This window comes from Lichenostomus cassidix, chromosome 4 (genome assembly GCF_008360975.1).
Source record: "Lichenostomus cassidix isolate B80296 chromosome 4, HeHo_3.0, whole genome shotgun sequence".
Classification (NCBI taxonomy): domain Eukaryota; kingdom Metazoa; phylum Chordata; class Aves; order Passeriformes; family Meliphagidae; genus Lichenostomus; species Lichenostomus cassidix.
The window spans coordinates 23873489-23886856 of NC_139484.1; the positions used below are offsets into that span (position 1 = coordinate 23873489).

Below are 13368 nucleotides of genomic sequence, written 5' to 3' on the forward strand. Positions count from 1 at the left end.
CATATTTTTTCTTCAAATCTGCCATGTGGGAGATACTAATACGTCTTATGCTTAAGAATTTTAATGCTTTTGAGATAAATAAAATATAAAAGATAAGCATAAAGTGGCAGAACATGAGAGGTTAAACCACCTTCTGATTCAGAACTAGGTGGGGGAAAAGGGTTGTGTTTTGGTTGGCTTTTTTTTTCTCCATAAACTGAGTTTTGCATTTTGGATGTCCTAGATGAATTAGATTTAGTTCTACTAGGAATTACATCAATGTCTTAAGTCAATATTTCTAAAATAAGAAACTGAAACAGGCATTCTTAAAAGGAATCAACAAATCTAAAAAGATATTATGTGTTTATTTGAAATATTTCTCATATTTTCATATAATATCAAAGTGTTCTGACACAGAAGTATGTGGAGACTATTTATAATGTGTTAGTTTGATAACCTTTGCATTTAACAATGTTTTCTTAGTCAATGTGACTATTCCATCTGTGTATGTTCCTTTATGTTTTCTCTTGTAACACAATAAAACAAATAAATCTTCTAAGGAAGAGGCAATAAAATTCTTAGCCTTCTAAAATCAGCAGGCATATAGCTTTTCTCAGTTGGCTTGTTTTAAAATAGGATGGATAAGGTTTAACTTTTAACCAGCTATGTTTTTTGACCACAAAGACAGGAAATGATCACTTAGAAAACTTATATTGCTGTAGATGTTGCAAGAATGTTTGTGTTTGCTATGATTTTGAATCTTAACATCACAAGTCTATGAAAAAATTACCAACCTGAGCTTGAGCTACAGTTTAGGGTTTGCTTTTTCTTTTTTTCCTTATGCTATATGGTCATAAAATATTATAGCCTGACCATATTCCCATAGTGCCTGTGTTCTGTACTCAATTCCATTGTAAAAACCCTTTTGTGATATGAGCAAAATATGTGTATGCCTAGAATATAATTAAATATATCTAGAAAGTGTTTCTGTGACAGTGAGGAAACAACAGTAAATATGTGTTAGCATTTAGAATGATTTAAAGAGATAATTTTTATTGATAATATGATAGGGAAAAGAAAAGACACGACCGAGTACACTTTTCCTTTCCTAGTGAACTGGGACTGTAATGGGTTTTGGAATTTTTTAATACCTCTCTGTATGATACAGATATTGCTGTTTTCTTTAAAATGTCTTCAAGTATGTAATGCTTGCTTCTATTTTCTACCTTTGCTGGCTTTTGATGTTAATTGAATTGATCTATTTTTTTTTTCAGTCATCAGTTCAAAGAAATTTTGTCTTACAAGGTATGTAAAAAAGGCAGGGGGAAGATGTTTATGTGCAGTTTCCTGCATTTCACTGGGTCTTCTTATCAAATGAAATGTAGGTGGTTATCTTCTAATTGCAAGGACAGGCATGTGTTATGTGAAATGTTCATTATTAGTGCAGGTGTCATTGTGTTTTCTCTCCACCATCCATTTTTAAAGGCTTTTTTCTTCAATCAAACAAAATCATTTCACCACAAAAAAACCCCCCATTTTTTGGTCATAATGTATAAGTGAGCCATTCCTAAGGTACTTCAACGTGTATCAGTTAAAAATTACAGGATACCAATTTGTTTAGGTGTTAAATACAACTGTTGTAATAAGCATTAGATTCTTCCCTCTAATTTATGTCTAAAATGTTGGACATAGTAAGTGGGAAGAGCATATGTAGATCAGCAAGAATTTTATACAGTATTATGTTTAATACAGTTTTTAAAATGTTGTTCAAAATTATTTTAAAAATATTGAAGTGTCTTTTGACCCTGTGGAGCTGGGGTCTGTGGAGAAATATGGGAGAAATCTGAGAGGAATATGGGAGAAATCATCACTGCAACATGCTGATCTGACAGAGTGAAGGTAACAGGGGAGAGGAAAAGTACAAGAGCAGAGAGGGGGACAGCAGGAAACTGGTACTGATCTGTTAAGTTTTGTCTTGTGAGTTTAAACTAGTTGGTGATGAGCAACCCAAAATTTGAAGGTTAGAGGCACTTAATGTGGCATGGAAAGAACATTTTTCCTTTTGAGAGAAGCAACTTTGTGTAGAAACTTTACTAAATTTACAGGTCAAATCTTGGACGGGGCTCTTGGTGTTTACAATATAGAAATTAATTTTGGAGGTGCAGAATACTTCTTTATAACAGAAATATGGATGTGAAGGAGGATATTTCTAATATCCAAATGCTTTTGGGGACAGTGGGCAGTGCAAAGATACTGTATGTGGGAGGAAAATAGAGATTATCCTTTTTAATCCCTAAATTAGGGGAAGTTTTCAAAATTCAGAAAATCTCCAGCCATCTTGTAAGGGAAGTTCAGTTATCAGGTAATAAATGCACAGAGATTGAGATGACAAAAGCTGCATGGTGGATTTGGAGCTGCCCTTATTTCTTCCCTGTGATTAACATTCCTTTCAATGTCTCTAAGACATAATCACGAAGAGCTTGGGTTTCAGTTCAGAAAAAACTTATTTACTAGCATTATTAAACCTGTTGACAGTACAGAGAGAGATGGTAACAATTACAAAGTCAGGGACGCCTAGATTAAGATAGTGTGTGTAATCTCATTTAACTGAAAATTCATTGAAATATTCAACTGTGAATTTTTTTCTTAATCTGTTAATCCATGGAGATTTAAATCATGGGGTTTGTCAACACTGTAGAAGCTCTAGAGTTTTATTATTTGTGTTTCTCCTTTTGCAGAAGGGCACAGGAGTCAAAGATAAGGCTAGAAAATATTGCTGCTCTTAGTAACATAAGAGTCTATACAATTGGTCTAGGCTGGTTGGTGCCTCAGATAATCCTAGTTATAAATAACTTTTGTTATGCAGCGAGCTGCATGGCTTTTTATATTTCATATTAATAAATTCTTACAGGTTATTGGCTAGCAGCCAAAGTTGTCATGTGTTAGCCAGACATTGTCTGTGTCACCTCTTCCTTTTCCCATTTCAAATTAATTTCTCTTATCTTTCATTTTAGTAAGATCTAAAAAGACATCCAGAAGTCTGGCATTTCCAAAACTTTTTTGATGAGAACATTATGCTGTAATTCATTAGTTTATAGTTGCAAGGAATAAGGTTATGATAGCTGTAGATTTCTACTGTGATACATTTTGAGACTCTGTCAAGACACAAGGAGAATTGGAAAGTAGAACTATATAAATTTGCAAATACAGCCTTGGAAATTTAATAGGAATTGAAGGTGTGGGTGTTCTAGTAAGTAAGTTAACTGTTTATGCATACTTTAGGCAGTTTCTAATCATTATTTTAGTAAAGCTTTTTTTCTTACTTCAGCCAACCGAGAATGTGACCGTTTAATCACTGTGTATTCATAACAGGCTCTGGTTTATCTTTCTGGAGCACCTCTGTAAGAAGCCAAGGGTTGGAGTCAGTCCAGATTTTCAGGTTAAGTGACAAGACTTACCTTGGCTCTGGTCTGGTCCACAGAGCTGGGAACTTGCTGTTGAAAAGAGCCAAGTTGTATCTCTCTTTATCTCCTGTCTGGAGAGGCTGCCTGTCACTGATGCTTGTCTTCTAACAGTGCCACAATGTCCATGGCACTCCTTCTTCTCCATTCTCCAGTTGTCACATCTGGGTTTAACATTTTCACATCTACCGTACTACAAAAATAGCCACATTTGAACTGAACTGACTGGGTGTAACATGTATAAGTCCTAAACGTGTTATAACACGTTCTTATTTTGCTTCCATATTTTTTATGAGGCTGTGAGCTGGAAACCTGCATGTCAATGAGCTGTACTAGGGAGCAAATATCCTTGCATCAAGATATTATAAATGTATTTAAATGTTTGTGTATCAAGTGATGATAATATTTTATTTTATAATATGTGGGAAATTTTTTTGTGGTCAGGTGTCTATTTATGAATTGGATGGAGTGTTCCAGGGGAATTAACATCTTGATTTGATATGAAGTTTTTTTGTGAAGACTTGGATGTTTATGTCCCTCTAATAAAATGCTGGAGTAAGTATCCTTACTTCAGAATACTGAAAGAACCTGAAGTATCCGTGGGTGAAGTTGCTCTCTCCACCTGTTACAAGAACCAGATCTTTAAGATCATAGTTTTATATCAGGCAAGAGTTAAAAACAAAATTCTTTTTGATGCAAGACACGTGTCCTTATTTCAGAACTATAGCTCTGGAAGCTTTGCTTAGGAGACCACTCTTTATTGTTGCCCACTTCTGTTTTCTCCCCATGACTTTGCTGAGAGACTTGGGAATGTTGTTTGATTCTAAGATGATTCTGATTTACTGTCTCCTGTACTGAATATTGCAGCAGTCCCACAGAGCACAGCTGTCATCAAAGTAGCAATTTCACTGCTACACCTGCAAGGCTCTTCCTCTCACCATCTGGCTAACTTGCCTTCCTTGGCTTGGCTGGTCTTTGAGGAGGCATTATGCTGGTACAGGCAGTGGGGATTGAAGGCAAAGGAGGATGGGGCTCTGCCTGCTGCTCTAAGCACAAAACGAAGTGCACCCTCCCTTGCACTATTCCCCTGGTGATCAGACAGGGAGGAATCAACAGCAGCTTTTGCAGAAGCCTCTGCAGAAAATTTTAGTGAAATGGGTTGTTTGAAAGTAAATTGTGCTCACTTTGATGGAAGAAACTTTCCTATTCACAGCCAGGTGTTTTTTGCCTTTGGGATCTGAATGGATTTGTTAGGGCATAGAAAGTTTGACCCACCATCCTATTCTGGGATTCAAAATCACTGCTTGGGAGAAATGTTCAAATTAACTGTTTAAGAATTTTGTCTTGGCTGCTTATGGGTACAGAGAAGCTGCCACATGATGACTGTGCTAAAAGATGGCTGTGTTGCTCATCAGTTACTGGAGGCAAAATTAGTCTGCAGGATGTCTTTGAAGAATGCTGTCTTATATACATTGCATCCAGTTCAACTGCTGCAAAGAACTAGGAAGTTTAGCAACAAACAAATACTCATGAGGAGAAATGAGGCAGTGATCACAAACACCTGACTTACACATCTATTTGCACTACAAAAATTTGTATTTGGATGCAGAAAAGGTTTTTAGAACTATAGTCTTCAACGTGGTAGCATTTCTGATGCTTTTAAGCATTCAATCAGATTTTTCTTGACTTATGTTTTTTTTGTCTTTTTTATAGGAGCACATGATCCTTTGCAGATTTGCAGATCAGACAGCTGTTCAGCTTCCACCTGAACGCAGGCTAATTGGTATGGATTTCTGCAGCTGTTGTGTAAACCATCTCAGTAATGGTTTTACCTTGACACATAAAGGAAGAAGTGGTACCTTTATGAACGGGGATTAAGTAGATGTCTTCACATAACACGGGAAAAATTCAAGTTCCACCACATTTCACCTCTTGCTATTCTATCCTATAAAAACTCTTTTCTTCTTCCAAAATCATCAATATGAGAGTTTGCATTTTACTCATTTTTGTTGCTTCATCCTTTTTCCCCCCACCATTCTCTGAAAAGCATGAGATCTTTTCAAAGTTCACTAAAGTCCTGCTATTGGCAGTTTATCTTACATTAAAAGCACTGGCTATTTGTAGTAGTGATTTTCAGTGTGCCCCTTTTTAGTGTGCCCCCTTTGTCCTGCTTGTCATCCTGGGGATAACTCTCTTGGGAGGGCAAACATCTAATGCCAGCTGTGAACAAGAAGACTGAATTGCAGAGATTGGGCTGGCTTTGGTCAGAATGACAGCAAATTCAGAACACTTCAAATGTGTGGAATAAGTTTTGATTTACAAAAGGGTGTATTGCATAAAGGGTATATATAAGGGTATATTTATCAAAAAAAGTAATGTGGTCCTGTTGGTATTACTGTTCTGATGGAAGCTGTAAACTAGCTTCCTGGTCAGAAAAGACAGAAGGGGCTAGCAACACAAATGTAACTTTTATGTATTTGCCCTGACAAAAAAAACCAAATATCATTTTATTCTCTCTCTCTCCCCCTACATCATTGCTATTTCTGTTTTCAAGAGTGCTACTTTTTCTCTAAGTTCCATGTAACATCAGTCTGTCTCATTGAAGGTGGTTCTCATTCATGTGTTCTGCTTCAGCTTTGAAACTGTTTTTCTGGGAATCTTGTTTGGTGGTATTTTTAGGTTTGCTTGCAAACAATTGAAGATGGAATGAGATCAGTGTTTTAGTCATGGTGATAACATTTTAAAAAAATATTTGGTTTTGTGCAGTGCATGATCAGGTATTGAAAAAACTGTATATTTCATTTAATGAAAGTACTCCTGAACAGATGGACACTTTCTTCTTGTTTGTAAAGGGTGGCAAAATTACTTATTCTGCTACTTTTTTAATATTTTAGGATTGTGTTGTGAACTGTGTTTTGGCAATTACCACTGAGTTTATGCAGCTTCAGAGAAGTGACAAATCATTTCCTTTCATTACCTTTAAGCTGTAAAATACAGCATTATGTCTGTGACTGTCATGGCTGAAATGACACATTTATCTAAGGAATTATCACCAATTTCTGTAGTACCTGTGACCATAAAAACATTGAGTTGAACCCAGTTCTGCTGCACACAGCAATTCCCTCTTTAATGAACAAAATCCTGTGTACCATTTTCACTGGACATTTGGCTTTTACCCTCTGCATGCAGAAGTTGTGCCTGAAGTACAGAATGAATGGTTGAATGGCTTTATGAACATTGCTACAGCCCACCTGAGTACACAGAACTGTTCCATGGGTTTCACAGGCTTCCTGAGAGCACCCAGGGAGCCAGGCCCCAATTGTGACAATCCCAGCTGCCCTTCAGTGTGTACGCTTGGAATAATGATATTGGTGTCAGCAGCAGGAGTTCGTAAATGCCATTTTCAACCAGCAACAGAAGGTGATTTTCTATGAAACCACAAATGTGGGAGGATAGGCCACAAAAAGTAATTTGCAGAGTTCTGTCCTGGTTGGTTTTATAAACTGGTAATTTCTCCCTGAAACAAAAAAACACATACAGGACTGAGTTGGAAAGTTCTTTTTCAGGCCCTCCCTTATTATTGTATCTCTAAATTGTCTCCTACCCAATTACTGCCCCTCTCACATCCCAGGCCACCAACAGAACAGAGTCCAAAGGTCATAATGTTGGTGAACTCAAAGTAGTGAAATCCTTTTGTAACTAAGGAATTCAGTTGAGAAGGAGAAGATAGTCCTGGCTGTGGACTCACTGTGGACAGAGTAGGTTGGAGTGAGCACTGCATTACAGTGTGATTTACACCACCCTGAAATACAAGGATACTGAGGTGCCACCTGTCCAAACCTTCTACAGGTACCTAACCAGGGTGCACAACAGGGCTGGTAATGATACAGGCACAAAAGCTCGCTATATATTCAGGGAAGAGAGGTAAGCAGTTCCAGAGGGTAGTTTGGAATGCCAGACTCCTATTCAAAAGGTAAACAGGATGTGCTCCTGTCTCTTCATCTCAGACCCCAAATACATTTAACTATACAATTGTGTCTGAAACAAGAAAAGAGATAGGATCCTTGTGTTTGAGACTGAAGGATTGTGCTCTGTTTGAGACTTAAGACTGTTTAGTGAGAAAACATTTCAAAGTGGCATTAAATTTTTCTTGCAGTAGAATTTCAAGCTGCTGAAAATACAATCTGACCATTCTGTATTTCAGAACATAATAATCAATTATAATGAGTAAATAAGTAAAGACAAATGGTCCCATCATCTTGTCATGGCTGTATCATAGTAAGAAGCTTCTAAGTAGAAAAAAACTTTATCCTTCCTGTTTTTTTTCTACAGGTAAATCTGAAATAAACTTAATTTGCATTACCAATTTAGTATGTTTGTTTATAAGTAGTTACATTAATATGTCTCAAATCAGTTACACTGGATCACTTGTTTCTCTAACAATGTTCAGTAACCAGAGATTTTCAGATTTTAGGTGAGAAAGGAGGAAAGCAGTTATAGTTATAATGGGTGTAGAAGTTCAGCAATTCAGAAAGCTAAGGGGTAAACTAGGCATTTTTCTTCTTCCAGTTTACATTAATGAAAGATTTTTTCTGTAAGTTTTGAAGATACTTTTAAATAGTTGTGCCTTTCTCTATATATAAAGAGTTAATCTCTAAGTTTTTGCTAAATGAGGGTTACAAGTCACAGATGTGATTTGGAACGTAAACCAGATTAAGATGTTTTTAAAGCAGATTTGGAACTTATTTTTTAGATGGCTTACTGATGTGTTTTCCTAACATTGAATATTTAAGTGCATGTTTCTGATAATATTTCTGCATTAAAAGTTTCTCTCCTTTCCCTTGCTCTCATTTTAGGGAAGCAGTGTATGGGACTTGTGGATCTGGATCGGGCATGGGCTGCAGAAGAACATAACTACTCTGTCCAAGTTATATCTATGGAGCCAGAGAGTTGTTCTCCAAAGAACAATATGTTTGTGGGCATCCCTACTTAGGGTGTGAAACTTGCATTCGATTTGAAGTTGAACATAAATCTTCAGTGCGTAATGACATCCAGCAGATAGAGGCAGTGCTGGGAACCAGACATCCTGCATCTTGAACGCATTGCCTTCAGAAAAGGAAGCAGCCCCAAAGTCTTAAAAAGCAAACTGCATGCAGAGCACCACAAATCAACTTGTAATGTGTCATTAAGCAGCTTTTGGTTCTCGTACTGAGAAGTTTCTGGATCTAATGACTGTGCATGGAATTATATCCATCTGTAAAAGTTTATAAAAAGTTGGTTTTGTTGAAGGAAAGGTGATTTCCTTTTGAGTAAAGCTGTGTCTTGGCTGCTTGGAAATTGCATTCGTGGTCAAAACAGCATTTGCGTTCATAAGCAGAGCAGTTATCAGCCAACAGTGCTGATCACCAGAGGAACAGAGAAGATCAGATTTACCATGTTACTGAAGATGGCTGTGCAACAGGTGGTGGAATGACTTTGCTGAAGAATTCCATACTATTTTGGGAAGATTATTTTTAATAAAAGTTCATCAGAATACTTTGGGTCTCATTCTGCTTATTAAAAATGTATTCTAACTTGACAATTACTTTTTAAAAAGACTTACAAGTTACCTTTAAATATTATGCGAGGATTCTATAACCAGGCATTTGACATTGGGTTTAAAGAAACCAAACTCCTCATTGATTGACCAGAAATTGGGAGCTGGACATGATGTTAATGAATTGATACTTCATGTCATGTTGGTAATGGAAGTGTGTTGATTCCCATTCGTAAGAAACTTGCTGTCAGAAGAAATATTTAAGGACAGCTCATGTGTCTACATACATCATCTTCATTGATTTTATATTCAGTTTAAAATTTGATCAGAATTGCAGTGTGGAACCATTAGAAAAGATCAGTCACAGTCATGCTACTCTAAAATGAAAATAGGCGTTCTCCTGTGCTCAGTTTTCCCCCATAATTTTAAATCACCTGTTGACATGAACACAGTGGAAGATAGCTCCTAATGAGATTTTTACTGCATATTTAGATGTTTTACACATCTGTGAATTCTGCCATGTTTTAATTTAAATAATCTAAAGTTTGAAAACTGTGAACATAGCTTCAGGATGTGGCAAACTGAATTACAAACAATAGGTGTTGGAGCAAAAAAAACATCCAGAAATATTTGATTCTTCATGAAACTTAGTTAGCTATAAGATCTAAATACTTGGGGTTTTTTAAATATGAAAACATGGAATGCCACCCACTTATTTAAAAGCACGAAAGTGAGCAAGTAGGAGTGAATTCCTGAATTCTTCAGTAGATAATGATGGAATACTTTTTCTGCAACTTTTTGTATTTACCGGAGTAAGTGGAGTTTTGAAGGATGTATGGCAAATACAAAATACATGGTGATGCCAGTTGTCTCTAGGATTTTCTCCAATACTTGTCCAATGAGAATTCAGTTTCTAAGTTAGTGGTATGTCAATCTGAACATTACTCATGTTAAATTACTTTTCTGAAGTGAGCAAATGTCTCTTTGTGACCCTTTTGTGCTGAAGGAAGAACTCATCAAGGTGATGCACCTGTTAGAAACTGATGCTGTTTACAGTAAGGATTTTCACACTGATCTGCTCCAGGCAGTGGGTAGCAATATGAATTTTTTTATTTATGGTGATGTTGAATGTTTGGCATGGTCTGGTATTATGCAATAATAAAGAGCTTTCAGTAGAGCAAAATTCTGTGCTCTTACATGCTTCACATTTTCTACAATATCTGTATCAATAGTGTGTAATAGTTTTTGGATCTACTTGAAAAGAAGCAAAATATTTGGGATTTGCAACAGGGAAAACGTGTGCTACTGAATAAAAGATAAAAACTATTTTTTTAACAGGCAAAACCAGTATTTCTCAAAAAGATCAGTGGAGAAAGAGCCTTATTTGGACAGGTGTCCAAGAGATTATTAGGTGCTTCAGATGGCCAAGAAAAACAGGTAAAGTCACACAAGAATCCAAATATCAATCTCTGTTTCATTTGTTGGGGTTTTTTTTTCCATTTCTTAAAAGTACCTTTTTTCATGTTAATGACAGTTTCCCCCAGGTGTTGCTTACTTGTGACTTAAGTAAATTATTTTGTCTCTGCTGCCCCTCAAAGAAGTAGGCTTCACGGGAAGAAAAGGTTTATAGAAGCAAGGGAGAAAACCTGGAAAAGTAGTGCTGTGTTTATACGCATCATGACAACCCATTTTTTCTTGGATGAGCCAAACTATACAAAGTGAGTATATGACAAATTTCTTTCCCCCCCTCCCCAAAATCAGGAATATTTTAATGGTGTCTCACATTATCCATCATCTAGATAACTTACAGAATTAGTGAGACTGCGTTACATTTGTAATACTCGTTTGTGACCTTGTTGCTATTGGCATCAGTGGGCTCTGGTTTCTTCTCAGGAGAACAGAACCTTTCTCATGTCCAAGGATGGAGCTATGTTACTATAAATAGTACAGCCAGAACCATACTTCAGATGAACTAATGCTTATTGAAAACTGAAGAAAAGCAGATTAAAAAAGCATAAAAGTCAAGATTTGCAGCAACATATAATACCTATTTCACCACAGATTAAATTGCTAAACTGTGGCATATACTATTCTGTAGAAATGTGAACTCAATTATATTAATTTTTAGGTATGTTGCTTTGCCCTGTGTTTCTGTATACATAAATTATATGGAATTAATAGAGCCTAGAATTGCCTAAACAAGGTGACTAGACAGTCTGGTCGTGCTGAGTGAACAACAGTTGTTCTTCTAGCAGCTTGCTACACAAGGAGCTATCTTGATGTCCAAGATGCATGTCTAAATACCGTTTGTGTTTTTCATTTGTCTGGCCCACTGGGACCAACTATAGGGTGAACAAAATGTTGTCCTGGCATAGTCATGATTTTCCTTTATCTTGACAGTCTTTTTTTATGTTACCCTTGAAGCCTGTAATGCTGGCAAAAGTAACATTTTAACAGGAAATCAATGACCAAGATGAACTGAGGTCCTCTGTGTGTTAAAAGCTAGTCATCTGTGTGTACCTGTATCCTTATTTTTGGTCTTTAATTTTTGTCTTTATTGTGGTAAGTATCTGCTTCCTCAGTCATGTTTCAAAAGGTCTTAGTATTGCCATATTTAGGCAGGAGTGGTAATAAGCAAGGTTCGTTGTGCCCCCTAATTTTTGTGTGGCTTGATCTTAAAAAAATTAAAATTTTGCTATTACACTGATAAAGCGATTTGTTTTAAATGAAAATTACATGAATTGTCAAAATTACTCGAAGATAACTGTCAGACAGACACACATGAAATGATTTTCCAATTCCAGTTATAGAGCAGCCATAAATTCGAGATTGAAGTTTTCTGTTTTTCATTACTGTTAGACTTTTAGCTGCTTGGGGGATGCAATGGCAACAAGCACAAATGTAATTTTAAATAGCTGTGTTCCTAGGTGACATGCTATGCCAGGTATTCTTATGGAAAAGAGCATTTAAAGAAACCCTCTATGGTCAAGTGAATTTGATCTTAAGTAACCTGCAATGAAATGATCTTAAGTAACCTGCACTCACCTGATTTTGTAGTAGGTTCAAACAGATGCTAGTTTGACTTAAGGCCATCAGCTCTGGCAATTTGCTTTTAAAATTTTGGTTTAGCATGAGTAATTACGAATATATATATATATAAATTTTTAGAAAGTATTGAGCTAGAAAAGCACTGATCAGCAAAAGGTAACTGAACAGTTGAAGCATTGATTTCAGTCTTGTTGCATAATTGTCAGCAGAAGGAAAAACACATTTTCAGCTCGTTCCATCACTGATCTGTAGGCACAGGAGAACTGGGTTTTTTGAGCTTTGAAAGCTCAGTCCAGAGAGACAGCATATTTGCATCCTTCATTTCTCATATTTGGTGCTTTGGGACTGGTATGAGGTGCTTAATTATTCATATATTCAATGTATATTTGGAATTGCTTTAACATGTTAGCTCTTTTATATAAAGCTTTAAATGTCGTTTAGGATTTTTCTGAAAAATGGAAAAGTCATCCCCACCCATTCTTAAACACTCAACATGTTGCCTATTACCCAAAAGGAAGAGTTGTAACAACAGAGAAATTTTTGTAAGAAATGAGCCTCCTCATGTAAAACAGGAGCTGAACATATCCTTGTGCTCCACAGCATTGGATCATTTCCACCACTCTCCCCACACCTGAGAGCACCCACGGGACCAGGGGCTGAGGAGCTTCCCTACATCTGGCAGGACTGAGATGGGTTCCCTGTGCTCTCAGGAGCCCCAGCCCGTCCCTCTGAACGCAGGTCCAGTGGCAGACTGGCTAGAAGAGAAACTGAGTGTTCCACTTTTTTTTGCTGTGTCACATTTCACAGCAGAGCAAGGCAAACCTTCTTAACCCTGTTGGGAAATGCTGGCAGAGGAGTAGTTGAACAGCTGAAAATGTCAAGATTTCAGACACTTGAAATAAGGATCTGAATTGTTAGATCCTTTCAACAGTTTGAAAAAAAGAAACAAAAAACCAGCACACTTGGATTTTATTTTAATTGCTATTTTCCTGGGTTAAATTTAAAACACTCTCATAAGTGTTTTCAGCAACAGACTAATAACCATGGAGGAGGACGATCAAGGAAGGGTTTAAATTTGTTTTGGGGAGGTGTAGTTTGGTGGGTTTTCTTTGGCTGCTGAAAGGCTACAATGTTGCTCAGGTTCCTCAGGCCGAAGGTGGAGGGAGGTGAAGGTCTGGCGCTGCTGTGCCCCTGAGGCCCCACCTACAGAGCTGTGCGCAGCTGTGCCCAGCAGGAGCAGGATGTGCCTGTGCAGCAGGGCTGCAGGAGGCCATGGGGATGTCTGGAGGCCTGGAGCACCTTTCCTGCCCAGGCAGGCTGGGAGAGCTGTCCAGCCTGGAGAGG

General features: G+C 37.2%; 1 protein-coding gene across 4 annotated transcripts in view; it reads left to right on the plus strand.

Annotated features, from left to right (window-relative positions):
* The window catches only part of GSTCD (glutathione S-transferase C-terminal domain containing), a 51914-nt gene extending 42939 nt beyond the window's left edge, over positions 1–8975 (plus strand). For all 4 annotated transcript variants that reach the window (XM_085058331.1, XM_085058328.1, XM_085058329.1 and 1 more), the window contains exons 10-12: positions 1254–1284; positions 5154–5223; positions 8297–8975. In XM_085058331.1, the coding sequence (XP_084914457.1) occupies positions 1254–1284; positions 5154–5223; positions 8297–8433 (238 nt within the window). In that variant the 3' untranslated portion in view covers positions 8434–8975. The remainder of the gene's footprint in view (positions 1–1253; positions 1285–5153; positions 5224–8296) is intronic.
* Positions 8976–13368: the final 4393 nt, after the last annotated feature.